Source organism: Amphiprion ocellaris, chromosome 4 (genome assembly GCF_022539595.1).
Source record: "Amphiprion ocellaris isolate individual 3 ecotype Okinawa chromosome 4, ASM2253959v1, whole genome shotgun sequence".
NCBI lineage: Eukaryota > Metazoa > Chordata > Actinopteri > Pomacentridae > Amphiprion > Amphiprion ocellaris.
The window spans coordinates 20,726,077-20,743,135 of NC_072769.1; the positions used below are offsets into that span (position 1 = coordinate 20,726,077).

At 39.5% G+C, this 17,059-nt stretch overlaps 2 protein-coding genes across 7 annotated transcripts in view; one reads left to right on the forward strand and one right to left on the reverse strand.

Moving 5' to 3' along the window:
- bnc2 (basonuclin 2) overlaps positions 1-7,468 on the reverse strand; it is a 218,608-nt gene extending 211,140 nt beyond the window's left edge. For 2 of the 5 annotated variants that reach the window (XM_055009989.1, XM_055009986.1), the window contains exon 1: positions 511-1,089. In XM_055009989.1, the coding sequence (XP_054865964.1) occupies positions 511-513 (3 nt within the window). In that variant the 5' untranslated portion in view covers positions 514-1,089. Of the gene's footprint in view, positions 1-510; positions 1,091-7,315 lie in introns of those variants that run through there. The other 3 variants (XM_055009987.1, XM_055009984.1, XM_055009990.1) reach the window with 3 other exon arrangements.
- A 9,227-nt stretch (positions 7,469-16,695) lies between these two features.
- Positions 16,696-17,059, forward strand: part of cntln (centlein, centrosomal protein) — a 92,022-nt gene continuing 91,658 nt past the window's right edge. For both annotated transcript variants that reach the window (XM_055010380.1, XM_023293622.3), the window contains exon 1: positions 16,696-17,035. The gene's annotated coding sequence lies outside the window, so the exon portion shown is untranslated. The remainder of the gene's footprint in view (positions 17,036-17,059) is intronic.

The window sequence follows — 17,059 nt, forward strand, 5'->3', positions numbered from 1 at the left end:
TAACTTCACTGAGCTATAATATGCATATCTACAGGTATCAAGGTGGTACACTACATAAATAGCATGTAAACAGTTGAACAGTTTGGTCTAAGATTTGTCTGTCACACCTCACCTAGAAGATTTGAATTTGTCTCCGAGGAGCACAGTATTGAGCAACATTTTCAGAAGAAAACCATAAAACGAAATGTAGTGCTGGATGTCACAGATCATAATAAGGGCCTTTACAAAGTGTGTCCACAAAGGCTGCACTTATCACTTCTGATTTTGTAAAACAAAGAGACAAGAAAAAGGCAAGAACAAATTCAATGATTGTCCCTTAAAATGCAGTTATTCTGGCAAATCTAAGAGGAGAGTCAAAAAAAATGACTTTGTCAGATTTGGTTATTTTTCTACAGCTGGTGGTTTGCATGACTGACCATCACAGAAGTTGTAAAAAGAAAAGTTCCACACTTTATTCTACTGTCGTGTTTCATCTGAAAAAGTTAACGAGAGCAGGAAAGTCATATTTACCATTGCTGCATGTTGTATCTGACAGACCTCGGGTCTCCTGGCACTTTTCAAACTTGGCGTCCTCAAAAAAGTCTGATTTCGCCCTCAAGTGGGGAACTTTCTCCTCTTCAGTCCTGCGCGCTGTTCTGTGGCGATTCACGGCCGCTTTTCTTTTCACAAACTTACCATCGATATTTATGACAGTTTTGAGGGGGGGTGTAACGGGGGGAAACAGTCACTCTTTTTATCCCCGTGAATCTCGGTGTCCCGGCGTCCTCGCTGAGAAAAACGCGCGTCGTTTGGATACGCGTCGGAGAAGAACGCGCGACCACGACACTCTGTCGCCTCTCCTTTTCCCTCTCCAAAAAAAACCCGTCAACTAAAGAAATCAAACACACACTGAGGGGATCACTGACAGCCAGTAGCTCGGTTGTAAACTGCTTGTCCTACCTTGAGGGGGAAAAAAACGCAAAGAAGCCCGTCTTCCTCCACTTCCCCGGTGATTTCCTTCTGCAGAGTCAGCACAGTGCGCCGAGCAGAGCTGCGGATGGTCCGAGCTGGAGAGAAGGTGGCTGTTGTGTTCCGTTGGGTGATTCAGACCAGTGTTTTTACGCGCTCCAAGCCCGGAGTGACTGTGGGTCCACAGAGTTTTTGCGCTGGATGAGTTGATTTACGACGCCGTGTCAGGATGAAGAGTCACATCTTAGTGCAACAAAAATGTGCCAAAAAAACCCTTGCCCCCAAGATAAGAAATCGGCAAAGAGAGGCGCATTACAACTCCTGGACACACTTTTAAAAAGCAACGATTTTTATTTTTTTGTAAACGCTCTGTTTGCATTTAGATGATTTCTAATCGTATTGAGTAAAAGAAAATTGGTCAAGTGTGACTGAAAAAGGCAGCAAATAAAACAGAATGAACACAAATGTTAATAAATTTCCTGATTTTTTAAATTTAAATTTTTAAACGTTGCATTAACTCTTTGGTGATCCTCATTTTCATTTTATTTAACACCAAGAAAACGTGTTTTTTTTCCCACTCGGGAATGCATTAAGCGCGCACACTTTTGCACTCACGCACGCGTGTCGTTTGAGCAAACAGCTGACGGTTTGTGCGTGTGTGTGCAGCAGGGATGTGACACTGATTTCCTAAGTTGTCCCTCAGATCCCTCAGAAGTGGGCGCGCTCATTAAACTTTCATTGTGCACTTGTTTTTTATGAGGATTTGCTCAACATTGGACTAAGACATCTCGAGAGTGAGGAGTTGGAGGAGTGAAGTGAGGAGTGTGTGTGTGTGTGTGTGTGTGTGTGTGTGTGAGAGAGAGAGAGAGAGAGAGAGAGAGAGAAGAGAGTTGTGGAACAGAAAGAGAAACACTCTGTGCTCCTCCAAGTGACTGCCTCTCCTCAGCCAGGCTCCTCTGCTGGGCTGAGGGAGGCAGCCCAGTCCCAGGGCAGTCATTTCTATCAAGTCAAGCGTCTGGAAGCCCCACTTGCATGTTTGGTCAAGGGGTAAATAATAGATCAGGGATTAGGCTTGTGTAGAATTCATTCCAGGGTAACAAGCTACTGAGGTCCCAGGATATGCATATTCATCGCCTGGCCAAGGCCGTGGGAGAGCGAGGACCATATGCCTGTTTGTCAGAGGGCTTAGATTGCTAATTAAATGAGATATTACATACTTATGTGAGCAACACAACAAAAAACCTTTAAAGGATTGTCCAGATATCGTTTTAAACAGTGATAGAATCTATCAAATGTTGATTTCAAGTAGTTTGATGTAAGTTTGACACAGGAAGTGTTGGTTAATTATATACACACCGGCAGCTATCCATGAGGAACATTACAGATGCTGCACGTTAAAGCATAACATGACCTTTTTATTCCTTCGCTGGCAAACTATCAGATGGTGAATCTACACTACCGTTCAAAAGTTTGGGGTCACCTAGACAACTCACACTTTTATTCATGTACTAACATCATTGCACAAGGGTTTTCTAATCATCAATTAGCCTTTCAACACCATTAGCTAACACAATGTAGCATTAGAACACAGGAGTGATGGTTGCTGGAAATGTTCCTCTGTACCTCTATGTAGATATTCCATTAAAAATCAGCTGTTTCCAGCTAGAATAGTCATTTAACACATTAACAATGTCTACACTGGATTTCTGGTTAATTTAATGTTATCTTCATTGAAAAAAATGCTTTTCTTTCAAAAATAAGGACATTTCTAAGTGACCCCAAACTTTTGAACGGTAGTGTATGCTGCACATTAAAGCTCAACATGACCTTTTTTTTCCTTTGCTGCCCAACTATCAGATGTTGAATATATGTTATGACAAACACAGGAGGAGATAGTGTAGTTATGATAGTGGGTGTGTGGATAACCACAGTGTATTTTCAGCTTGCAGTTATTTCTTTAGTTTTTAATTGTAGGAGCAGTTGTGCTTCTGTATTGCTGGGTGGGCTGCATTTTATGAGCAGGGTCAGTCGTTCCTTTTACTAATTGCTGCTGAAGCAAAAGTTCATTTAGAAAAGACTGGCTAATGATAAAAATATTGATCTAAACTCAGACGTGCAATACAATATATGTTCATAGCAACAAATGCATGATTTATATTCTCTATAATTATGTTGGGATACTTAGAGTGTTTGGGAAATATCCTGAGCTTCGTTCAACACTAAGATGAAACATGAGAAATGGACTTTAACCCGAACACATTAGCTGCTAAATTTAACAAACTTTACTTAACTCAGTATGCAAACAACTGACTTACTTGCTGTAGGAAATTATACTACTTTCCCACCCTCAAAGAAAAAAAAAACTTGTCACTGAACACAATCCAGGAAGCAATTAAGGTTCTCTCAAAACATACTTGGCAAAACAAATTAGTACTGTGGAAACATCATTTCTGGGAGACAGGGTTACAGGAGCCCAGGTAAATGCCGCTAACATTCCTGCACTGACACAATAAACCCTGTCACATTTAGAGCTCCTCTTAGTGCAAGGAGCTGCCAGTCTATTGGCCCAGAGAGTCTGTGAAGGTGCAGCGTTCTGACTTATTCAGTCACCATCAGTAGCTTCATACATCTTGCTTTAGATATCAGAGACACACTGAAATACAAATGTATTATGGAACAAAAGTGTGGTCAACAGCTAATTACATTATTATTCAATTTTTCATTTACATGCAGCACGCCACTCTAGCAGGTCTGATAAACCAGCTGGGCAGAAACATAAGGTCAAATAATCTCCCAAAATGAATCAAGCAAAGATATAGAAATGAGCAGGTACACAAATAAAAAGCAAGGAGCCAAAAACACATGATGGGTTATCAATATCGCCTTTATGTATTTACCATCCAATATTTCCAGACACTGTGTGTTTAAACTCATTGCACTATGTTTACACTGCTTTGATGAGTCATCTGTGTCACATACTTTGACAGAGCAGAAGGGTTTCCATCGAAACACGTTTTACACGTGTTGTACAGTAAAATGTGAACCATCTCAGAGGGATTTATGCACATAATTGTGATTCAGGGTGTTTTTTAAGTATATTTTCTCAAGTTTCACATACACTACCGTTCAAAAGTTTGGGGTCACTTAGAAATGACCTTATTTTTGAAAGAAAAGCAAACAGCCAGTGTGACAATATAACTACAGAAACCACATTAAATACTCTTAAATACTCTGGTATACTGACAGATGAAAAGATTTTTGCAGGCACTGTGAGGTGTAACAGATTGTTCATTGATACATGAAAGTCCCAAAGTCCAGCTTTCAGGAGTGTCAGTTGTTTTCAGCTGACTCCAGACTTTATGCTAAGCTAAGCTAATCATCTCAGACATGAATGTGGGAATGATCTTCTCATTCTAACTCTTGGCAAGAAATGAACAAGCATACCTCCTAAAAACAAATTTATAAAACAGACACTATCGTTCAAAAGTTTGGGGTCACTCAGAAATGTCCTTATTTTTGAAAGAAAAGCCGTTTTTTTCAATGAAGATAACATTAAAGGAATCAGAAATACAGACTTCTCGACTTTTATGAACAAAAACATCAGAAATACAGTTTAGACATTGTTGATGTTCATAAACCCCCATGAAGTCCAACATCTAGACCCCTATGAAGTCCAACATCTAGACCCCTATGAACACCAACATCTAGACCTCGATGAAGACCAATGGCTAGAGTCGTATGAACACCAACATCTAGACCTCTATAAATACCAACATCTAGACCCCTATAAACACCAACATCTAGTAAATGACTATTCTATCTGGAAACGGCTGATGTTTAATGGAATATCTCCATAGGGGTACAGAGGAACATTTCCAGCAACCATCACTCCTGTGTTCTAATGCTACATTGTGTTAGCTAACAGTGTTGAAAGGCTAATTGATGATTAGAAAACCCTTGTGCAATTATGTTAACACATGAATAAAAGTGTGAGTTTTCATGGAAAACATGAAATTGTCTGGGTGACCCCAAACTTTTGACCAGTAGTGTACATAACTGATGTGATTGTGTATTGGACTCTAATACACCATCACATTAGAGCTTTAGCCAGTCACTGATACTAAAGCTAGTTAACCCCATGATATCCTTTTTTTATAGACCACTAGCAAGTTCATTTTTCAACTATAAAATTACCTACTGGGTACATACTGTGGTCATGTTTCTGCTGAAAAATGAATGTCGCAGATGACTGCCACAAAATGTTCATGCTGGGGTTTTTTTATTAAGTAATGATAAAATAGTGTTTAAGCCTTAAAAAATTCTGCATCTGATGAGTGCTGCTGCATGCCAGTATGCCATTTAAAAAGACACAGGCTTAAAATGTCTACTCCACAAGCAACAATAAAATCAGCTTGATAGAGAAGGAGAGTATATGTTTATTTGTCGTTGTGACAGGATCCCACTGTTCACTAATTACCCAGCGGGACCACTGATAATGAGCTATTGAACCTGCTGCTGAAGTGCTCCACCTCCTGGGATGGCCATCAGCTGCTGCATCACATTTGTGGATCCATCAAATCCACAGAGGTGCTCCTGTTCATTAAGTTCCAGTCACTACCAAAGCACAGAGAGGCCCAGAAAGGTCATTTCAACCATCCCCAAGAAGCCAGAAGAGTTTTAAAAGAACTGCCTCTTACTGTGCTGTAAGATCTTTTCACCAGTCAGGAGGCAGATGACGACTAAAAATGGGTTTTTGACATGTTTGGTGCCATTTCTGAAGCCGGATAAATGTCATAGTTTATTGAGAGAAGCTATGTGCTAAGGGAAAGTCCAATCAGATTTATTTATAAAGCTAAAATCACAAGTTTTTGTTACATTCTGTATAACATTCAGCACATTCTACCTTTCAAAACTGATCTGAAAAATAAAAAGAAACAACAGAAAAAACAGGGAAAATGATCAATTCAGGCACCACTGGTTGATCATAAAATAATTAAAACCTTGGCAGAGCAACACTAAAGTACAAAGGTACTGAGATGTTCCTGTATATCAGTTTCTCAGTTTGATCCTTCCTAACTCATAGAGAAGGAAGCATAGGTGTCGGAAATAAGACAAATACTTTTCTCATCTAAAAGCTGTTTTCCGACCGGACAACATTTACTCAGGGCGATCAATGTCCCATGTCCTTGGTCTCTTCTCTCATACTCCAGGGAAATATAAACTTAAATACAACATCACCACCTTAATTTACCCTTTCACCAAGCAAAGGACAAGCTCTCCAAGCAGGAGCCCAAGGGAAATAGTCTGACTCCTTGTTCCCACATATCCTCTGGGAGCTAACCGGGGTTGAGATGGCACACTGGAGTTGGGTGAGCTGTTAGTGAGTGTGGCCCTGCAGTTCATGGCACCACGGATGCACAAAACCACACACACATGCATGGTGCCGCCTCCAAGAAGTGTGCCTTGTGTGGATCAATTCCTCCTTTATGAGGACTCCTGTCTGTTGAAGATGGGACCAGAAGGTCATCAGATGGGAGTCAAACAGAGGTCCGCGTCATCTCATCGGGGCCAGGGTTAAGACATGAACAAGGGGGCTTGTGCACACAGCATGTGGGGAAGACGGGGAGGAGGGAGCTCATGAGAGGTCATCGACATCACATGCAAACAGGAATGCACATAACAGCAAAGGCAGACTGTAAGGTTTATGGTGAGGGAAAGTTTTGAGCAAGAATGGTCTGATTTAGGCACAGATATTGTATATCTAAAGGCTGAAATGGGGGAAGAGAAATGGTAATCAATGGCTTCTCTGTCCTGAGGTTTTGTAAGGCAGTGCAAGGTCTCACAGGATTCAGCATGAGGATGGCTCATGCTTGAGGTCAAGAGTGGCGGACAATTCTCCCACAGACTCCACAGAGAGGAATAATATCACTCCTCAGGGCATCACTCGAATAGAAATGTGTATAAACAAGACTTAAAATGTCAGGAATTCAACATGAAAGATTTGCATTGGCCAATTTCAATTTCAAAAGGAGCCCAGTATAATAGCTTATTATTATTACCTAATCTTATTTAACATGAAACTCAACAAATACAGTCATCAGCCATGCTACAAAGTGACTGCGTTCAAAGCCTTACTGTAAACTCTCACATGTTGGAGCCTGTCTCATTTCCATGCGGGGGGGGAGTGATGTTCTGCTAAACACTGTGCAGGTTTGACATCCCAACTGGCATTTGTACAATCAGTGTTCCTTTAAAGCTGGGGACTCATGACTCTTTAGTATCTATTGTCATCTCCTGCACTTCTCAGGTTCCTTCCTCCCTGGCATCAAAGCTAGGCCACATTAATGCAGACAATATCCCCACTTACCTGAGGCGGCAGGCGGAGACTGCGCTTTCACAATTCTCCATGGAGTGTCATGTTTTTCCCCGGGATGTGCCTCTCTTCCTTCCTCTGTCAGCGTTGGCACACCAGAGCTTGTCATTTGGTTTTTGAATTTTTCATGCAGGTGCATTTGCATGATCACAATCCTGTGTCACTTCTTCCCCTGGTAGATTAGATGCTGCCTCGCACTTGAACTTCCCTGTGGCTCTGCTGAGGCAGAACAGAAGTGAGACAAGCATGCTTATTGGGATTGTCAGTGCAAGAGCCATCTTGTTTCAAGGGGTGGCACTTCACAGTTGAGCAATTAGACACAAGAGGCCCGCAAAGACAACTTAAACCGGGAGTCAGTTTACATTTGCGACTGTGTTGCTTACATGTGCTGAGTCATATTTTTGTGGCATTTAGAAAAGAAGTGCAGCAACTGCTTATTTCACTTGGTTGGGTAGGGCACATAATCTTAGCAACACAACAAAATATACACTACCATTCAAAAGTTTGGGGTCACCCAGACAATTTCATGTTTTCCATGAAAACTCACACTTTTATTCATGTGCTACCATAATTGCACAAGGGTTTTCTAATCATCAATTAGCCTTTCAACACCATTAGCTAACACAATGTAGCATTAGAACACAGGAGTGATGGTTGCTGGAAATATTCCTCTGAACCCCTATGTAGATATTTGATTAAAAATTAGCCGTTTCCAGCTAGAATAGTCATTTACTACATTAACAATGTATAGACTGGATTTATGATTAATTTAATGTTATCTTCACTGAAAAAAAAGGCTTTTCTTTCAAAAATAAGGACATTTCTAAGTGACCCCAATCTTTCGAATGGTAGTGGAAATTGTAAAGATATGAAAAGCAGCCTGTTTCTATCAGTGTTGTTTTTAATCACTTTACCATCTCTCTCTAAGCACCCCTCAGATCATAACAAAGATTCCACCTAAATATCCAGTAAGATATAATTTATCTCAACAGATATCAGTTTCAGAGATTTATGTTAAACTTAGAGTGAATGTGAACCTTGTAGAATGATTCTTTACTGTCACTACAATTGCTAGGACACAGGCTAATGATCCATCCATCCATCCATCCATCCATCCATCCATCCATCCATCCATCCATCCATCCATCATCTATACACTGCTTAATCCTCATTAGGGTCGCAGGGGGGCTGGAGTCTATCCCAGCTGACTTAGGGTGAAGGCAGGGGACACCTGGACAGGTCACCAGTCTATCACAGGGCTACATATAGAGACAAACAATCACACTCACATTCACACCTATGGACAATTTACAATCACTAATTAACCTCAGCATGTTTTTGGACTGTGGGAGGAAGCCCGAGAACCTGGAGAAAACGCACAGGGAGAACACGCAAACTCTATGCAGAAAGATCCCAGGCCCAGGCCAGGATGCAAACCGGGGATCTTCTAGCTGGGGATAGTACAAACCACCAATCCACTGTGCAGCCCCAGGCTAATGACTGTGTGTTGGAACAATGATTAATTTTTATTCATGGTTAATTTGCAATACACTACACAAAGGTTATTGCAACTCACTATACTATGAAAATAATGCTCATTAAGAGTAGCCTATGTTGCATACACTATACATACATGACTCTTATTGTGGCAGTGGAATAGTGCTCTCTTATACAGCAAATATATTCTACATTGTGTTCGACATATCTCTAAACAGTTTGTTTTTAAAGAAAATAAGCCATCATATAATATTCATATTACCTATTGCTTCCACCACTATCATAACAGTTTACTCATTTGTTTTTGATATATACGGTGAAAAAAATCTGGAAAAATAACTTGAAGAAGCTATTGTGCAATTCTTTTTAATCTCAGTTTGGAAGCTGTAATTTAACACAAGACAATAATAATAATAATAATAATAATAATAATAATAATAATAATAATAATAATAATAATAATAATTTGGATCAATCTATTAAATCTAAACTTCACCATAAGGCAAGATGAGAAAATTTGCAAACTTTTTCTACTGTAAGTTTATTTCTTTTCCCTATATTAGACAGCAGTGTACCTGCATATAAAGAGATATAGAAGGTTCTAATATGCAATGAAGCAGCCAGATCTGAACCAGGATGTTGTAGTTATAATTGTCATGTATCTTTACTCTCATTTTGCAGTACCACTGTGCACTTACATTGGGTAAAGATTAAATGGCCAAATGGTGTGTAGCTGGTTTCATACACCGATCAAAAGCTGCTAGATTACAGAAGTAAAAATCAAAATAATGAAAGAGGTGGAAGTGAGTGTGTGAAAAATTCTATTTTTTTATTGTGAATGCAGGAAGCATATCATTGGAAATATGAAAGCGCTTGGATGAGATCTAGCTTTTATGTGCCTCAAATACTCTTATATACAGGTGAATCTGTCATTAGTGGGACAAACAACAAACACTTAAAAGAGGAGGATATGGCCTGTTTCAGATGCAGGAGAGCACGCAGCAGCAGGCACTGTCAAAACATGGTGGAACATGCCTGTGTAAAACATGTGAGCTACTGCGTCTGGGGCCAAATTATACGCATTTGATGATGAAAGACGGATAGTTAGAAGATGATCACTTTAATTTGCCACCTTTCTAAAGGAAAAATTTTAAAATGTAACTTTGATTTGACAGAATTGTGCCACAGGTTGCCTCTTAATCAGTGTCAAGGTTTCTAAGACGTTCTGAGACGTTATACCTGACATTTGAACCTGGGGCTGCACAGTGGCTCGGTGGTTAGCACTGCCGCCTTGCAGCTAGAACAGGGGTGTCAAAGATAAGGCTCGCAGGCCAGATTGGACCCTCTGTGTAAAGTGTAAAAATTACAGAGGTGAAAATGAATACTGACTGTGAAAATGTTTAAATGTATTGAGCATTGTGCAGTATAATGTAAGTCAGCAGCTTCAGTATGACAGAGTTTGGTTTGGTGGAACCCTATTATTGATGTACTGCCACAACTTTTATGCATTTTTTATGTATGCATTTTCTACATTTATAAGGCAGAGGGATAACTTACCCTTCTTCCTAAACAGTTCCCACTTTAGCTTGTGTGGTGTGTCAGGATGACTACACAGATGTGGAAATGAATGTCATTGTAAAATAAATTTCTAGATCTTGACAAGTTGTGGGCTGCACAGTGGTGTAGTGGTTAGCACTTTCGCCTTGCAGCTAGAAGATCCCCAGTTTGCGTCCCAGCCTTTCCGGGATCTTTCTGCATGGAGTTTGCATGTTCTCCCTGTGCATGCGTGGGTTTTCTCCGGGTACTCCGGCTTCCTCCCACAGTCCAAAAATATGCTGAGGTTAATTGATTATTCTAAATTTCCCGTAGGTGTGAATGCGAGTGTGATTGTTAGTCTCTATGTGTAGCCCTGTGATAGACTGGTGACCTGGGATAGGCTTCAGCCCCCCTGCGACCCCAATGTTGATTAAGTGGTGTATAGATAATGGATGGATGGATGGATTGACAAGTTGTAAAATACTATATTATTCAGTTCCAGATACCTGCGACTAAATGTTTTGTGCCTTTGAAGATACACTGTGGTCTGTAAGTTGTGATACACAAATGATAAACTGAGGCATAATATTGTTGAAATTTCAACTATTTTGCTTAAGAAATTTCAGGTTGTTCATAATGTTTTGTAAAAAAAAAGATAGTTCATTAAATCTGAACATTGTCAGAATGTACTTTTTTGCACTAAAACAAAGGGAAAAATTAGGAGTTGTCACTACTTATCGGTTGTTATGTTATGATTTTACTGGTCCGGCCCACTTGAGAGCAAATTGGGCTGAATGTGGCTCCTGAACTAAAATGAGTTTGACATCCCTGAGCTAGAAGATCCCCAGTTCGCATCCCGGCCTTCCTGGGATCTTTCTGCATGGAGTTTGCATGTTCTCCCTGTGCATGAGTGGGTTTTCTCCAGGTTCTCCTGCTTCCTCCCACAGTCCAAAAACATGCTGAGGTTACCTGATGATTCTAAATTGTCCATAGGTGTGAATGTGGGTGTGATTGTTTGTCTCTATATGTAGCCCTGTGTCAGACTGGTGACCTTTCCAGGGTGTCCCCTGCCTTCACCCTACGTCAGCTGGGATAGACTCCAGCCCCCGACGACCCTAATGAGGATTAAGCGGTGTGTAGCGCATGGAATGATGGATGGATTTTGGAAGTGGCTGGTTTTGTCTTGTACATTTTGACCTGTAGAAGAAGGTGCAACTGTGGGGACCAGACTCCAAACCCTGTTGCAGATGCATGATGATAATGTTTTTTCACGATGACAGAGAGAGAGGCTTATTCACGGATACCATGTGTCGGTTTGTGTGTCTGAACAAGAAACAGGGGGCAGGCAGATGTTGTGCATTATGTACCAGTCTGCTGCCTCTAAAATTGTTCTGCAAATGAGGATCTTAATGAGAGGCTGTGTTTGTGGGTCAAGGAACAGCCTAATCATGCTAAGTCAATTGCATCTTGTCTCTTTGTCTATGTGTGTGCGTGTGAGTGTGTGCACGAGGCAGTGAGCAGATGAACCGACATTTGTCTGACTCAAGACGAGTGCCACTCATCATATTTCTTCATTTTCCTCTCTCACCCTGTGCTCCACACTGGCTGGACGCTTAAGTACATTAGCCGCACAATATGGAGTTGTCTTGTTTCACCAGCAAAACAGATGTCAGATTCGTGTCTTTGTTCGTGTGTCTTTTCTCTCCATTTGCTTGCATTCAGTTCTCAAAACTCCCACTACTGACTAAGGATTCATAGTGCCTTAAATGTCTGTGACCTTACAACGGATCATTAAAAAATCTAATATGTAGGCAAATATCAACTGGAGTAAGGTGTAAGTGTGTCTGTAAAAAAGAAAAAATAATATTTAAAACATAAACTGCCATATAAAGATCAATATCATATGTCAATGTCATTCCTCTTTACCATCAACCATGCAGCGGTTGAGCTTTGGTATAACAACAGGGATTTATAGCCTTGTAAAACAGCGCTTACAGACACAAGGGAACCTTTATTCTATGCGGGGTGTGTGTGTGTGTGTGTGTGTGTGTGTGTGTGTGTGTGTGTGTGTGTGTGTGTGTGTGTGTGTGTGTGTGTGTGTTTGTGTGTGTGTGTAGGTGTGTGTGTGAGTGTGAGAGAGAGAGAGTGTGAGTGATATCAAAATAGTACACATCTCTAGACCCTTGAAAGGCTAACATTTTCTATGACTGTTTATGTAATTTTGACATTACAAAATTTCTTTTTTTGTTTTTGATTCAGAATTACACTACTGTAATTTTTAGGCATTGCATATATGAAATATATGTACACTACCATTCAAAAGTTGGGGTCACCCAGACCATTTCATGTTCTCCATGAAAATGCACACTTTTATTCGTGTGCTAACATAATTGCAGGGTTTTCTAATAATCAGTTAGCCTTTCAACACCATTAGCTAACACAATGTGGCATTAGAACCATAGACTTTATTATACAGTCTATGATTAGAACACAGGAGTGATGGTTGCTGGAAATATTCCTCTGTATCCCTATGTAGATATTCCATAACAAATCAGCCATGTCCAGCTAGAATAGTCATTTACCACACTAATAATGTCTAGACTGAATTTATGATTAATTTAATGTTATCTTCATGGAAAAAGATGCAATTCTTTCAAAAATAAGGACATTCCTAAGTGATCCCAAACTTTTGAACAATAGTGTATATCCTCCTGAGACCCAGCGGAAAAAAAGTTTTGTCATTTTTATTTATTTATTTATTTTTACATAAATGAAGTGTTGGGCTGGTAAAGAACATATTGCAGAGATTTTTTTTTCACATAACTTTATCAACATTTTATAAGATGTGCATTGTAGTGCACAATAGGACATCATTGATGTTGAATGTGAAACATAAACTAAGTAAATAAGCTGATCATGAAATAGCTCATCTGGAATCTTTCATTAAATAAAACATTTATGAACATATTTGTTTTAAAACATACATTAAATTTCACAGAAACTTCACAATAACAATTCACACTGACTTTGCACTAGCCAAAAGGGTGTGTGGCAATGGGTGTGGTCAATCAGAAAAAGGCGTGTAACTCCCTAATGGCTTCATGAAATACCACAAAACTTTGGGGCAAAGTTGGTCATAGGCTGGTGAAGAACTGATTAAATGTCCACACCCACTGGTCAAAGAGGGGCACTAGGCTTGTCCATTCACAATAACACAACTAATTCTCAAACGGCTTTATTGGATGCTTCATTAGATACCAACAATGAGGTGTCTTCACTGATGGTATCTGATGAGGCAATTTGATGTTTTTTTCTCTCACCCTCTCCTATCTCACCCTCTCCTGTCTCAACCACTGGGCTCTCATCATCTGAAAGATCGAGGTCTGAATCTCCCTCAATGATTCTCTTGAGAAGTCTCTCTGCCGAAAGACCTGTCTTCTAAAAATCAAAGTGAAGTAAACACAAGTCCAAAGTCCTGACATTCACTACAGTGTACGTTCATAAATGCATTGTTCATCTTATGAAAATAACTCATCTAAGCTCTGAAAAGACACTTAAATTACTCTTTAGATTTGTATTTACTATAAGCAGTCAAAATATAGCATCAAAAAAAAAAACCAATTTAAATATGAATATCTTCTTTGCTCTTCTTCTTTTTGTAAAATGTGCTCACTGGGATGACTGCCATTTTGAAAAGACTGGCAAAGGGAGTTGTCAAGACACACCCCCACACGTGATATCATTTTAAAGCTAAGGTTGTCCCTTTTAAGGAGCATCAGGACTTAAAAGTGTGGCACATATAGTATTGGAGAAATGAACAAGAACTAAAAATGAATTGCTGGGTCTCAGCAATTATGTATATGTGTGTATATATATATATATATATGTGTGTGTATATGTATATATATATATATATATATATATATATATATATATATATATATATATATATATATATATATATACTGCAACAACACATCATCAGTAGGGTAAAACTAACCTGTCTCACGACGGTCTAATCCCAGCTCACGTTCCCTATTAGCGGGTGAACAATCCAACGCTTGGTGAATTCTGCTTCACAATCCTTCATACAGGCTGCACAGCGGCTCAGTGGTTAGCACTGTCACCTTGCAGCTAGAAGATCCTGGGTTCGCGTTCCCTTCTCAGGACCTTTCTGCATGGAGTTTGCATGTTCTCCCTGTGCATGGAGGTTAATTGATGATTATAAATTCTAAATTGTTTGATTGTTTGTCTCTATGTGTAGCCCTGTGATAGACTAGTGACCTGTCCAGGGTATCTCATGCCTCCACCTTCAGTCAGCTGGGATAGACTCCAGACCCTAGTGAGGATAGATAATGGATGAACATTTTGTACATGAAATGCAAAAAAGTGTGCATGTGCTCAATGTGTTAAAAGGCCATTTAAAAAAGAAGCATGAAAATGCAAATAAGTCATAGTAAGAAGGGGCATTACTGTGATATGGACATAATGAAGTGATTAAAAGTGATTGTCGATAAAAAAAAGCAAATGAACTACTCATCCACAGCCAACGATTTGAATGATTAGGAATTCTTTCATATATAGTTATTTATAATTTAGCACCAGTGGACTTGACTCGTGGTGGTCTGGACTTGGTAGTCGCTGCTCAGAGTTGGTCTTGATTGTAGCTTAGTCTGCTAAAATGTGCTTCTAAGATGAGAACCCAGCAAGAGACAAGAGCTGATTCAAGAAGTCACAACCAGCGCAAATTAGAAGGGTCTCTAACAAATAAGAAGAGAACATTCTGACATGGAATGATGGAGGTCTTCTTGGAAATTTATCACAGGCACATGTGCACATTATTGGTCCTGTTGTGATAAAGGACCAAAAGACCAAACTTTGAAATTATTTCATCCAGTGCAAAACACCCGTGTTTGACCATTTAAAGCAGCATTTTAGTGTTGTTATTCTGTAGGTAAGTTTTAAAGCTGTGTATAAACATATCTGTTCTGCTAAATCATATCCAACTTAATTTTAGTGAGTACCTATACAAGTGCACCTATACAAGAATTGGTGCAGCTAGGGGTGATCACAGTCACGCCAGATTTTAATTTGATTCAGTTTTCCGTGTGCTGCGCCGTGTATGAAGCAAACTGATAATAATGATTTGTGGCTTTACTATTGAAAGCATCCTCACGCTACTCGGCCCACTTCCTCGGTTTGGAAAAACAAGCGCAATGTTCAATTAGCCAATGTGTGAGTGACACCCAAAGGGTCAATATATAATTGAGGGACTTTTGAAGTTCATGGGATATATCTTGCATACATTTTTATGTAAGTAAAAAAACAAATGTTTTTATTACATTCATTATGATCATGTCTTTACAAATTCCATAATTATTTATTATGGAAACAATCACTTATTAAAAAAAATGACTGGATATCACTAAAATGTCAAGTAAGTAACAGTCCAAATTTAATAACAACCACCTTCTAATTAGCTAAACAATAATAAAATGAGCTTATTCAAAAATTGTTTTGATTGTGTTCTTTTTATTAAATTGAGATAATCATGACAGATATTTCTTTTTTGGCAATATATCAAATTTTATCTGGAAAATAACAAATTGTATCTGTAAATTGTATCGAGAAAACACTTTCAACTAAGTTACCCATCGCAAAAACACCTCTCAAGGAAGTGTGTTAATTCCAGATCACATGACCTGCTCCACTTGATGTCGTTTCCTCCTGAAGAAAAGACTGGCAAGACTCCAAGGCTTTCTGAGTTATTTAATATAAAGTAGTGTGGGAGTCAAGTGTGGATTTATTGCATGTCAACAGGTTTACTGCTACCATATCTTTATAAATAACTTTCAATTTCAATTTTACTCAATTGTATATATAATATTCTAGAAGAATCTTTCTGTAAAAATGTCATGTGGTGTTTGGTTATAGGTGGTCGTGGTGATTTTAGGCTTGAAAACAGCAAAAATATCAAGTATGATACCTGTCAACTGTGTTACAAAAAGTCCCGCAATTATATATTGACCCCAAACATAGTGTTAAAACATATTAAAATAAAGCATCAAGGACCAAAAGACCACAAAATTACTTCAGCTCATGCAAAAAGCCCACGTTTGCCCATTTGAATGACACTTTAGTGCTGTGACTGTGTAGAAAGTTTAAGAAACTGTGAATAAATATGTCTGTTTTACTGAATCAGGCTAAACATAATTGTGTGGAGTACCAAGACGCCCTGGTCCATCTCCACGGATCCGGATCGTGCTGCCGTACGTGAGCGTCAATTGTCGTGAAATGACGTAACGTCCTTGACGCGGAGCGACAGAAGCGGAAAACAGCGGGCTCGTTTGAAAGGAAGAAGTCATCTCCGTGGTTACCGACAGTCGTGTTGCTCACACAGAAAGTTTGTTTTTTGGCTTTGCAGGAAAAAAGTAGCTCAGTACGTTGCAGTGAATGTTAAATATGCTGCCTTTGAAGCATGTTGTGTTGTTGTTCGGGGCACTGGCGTCGCGTTGAAAGCTGTCAACACCAGAAAACAAACGGAAAATACAGTGTTTAGCGTAGAGGTGGCTAACGTTAGCTGCTACGGTAGCACTGTTTTGCATAAATATAGCGCAGTCCTGTTTCTACTGGTGCTGCTACAGTCTTCATATCTGTCCGCTTAGCAAATTGTCGAAACAGGTAAGAGACAAACTGCACAGTGTC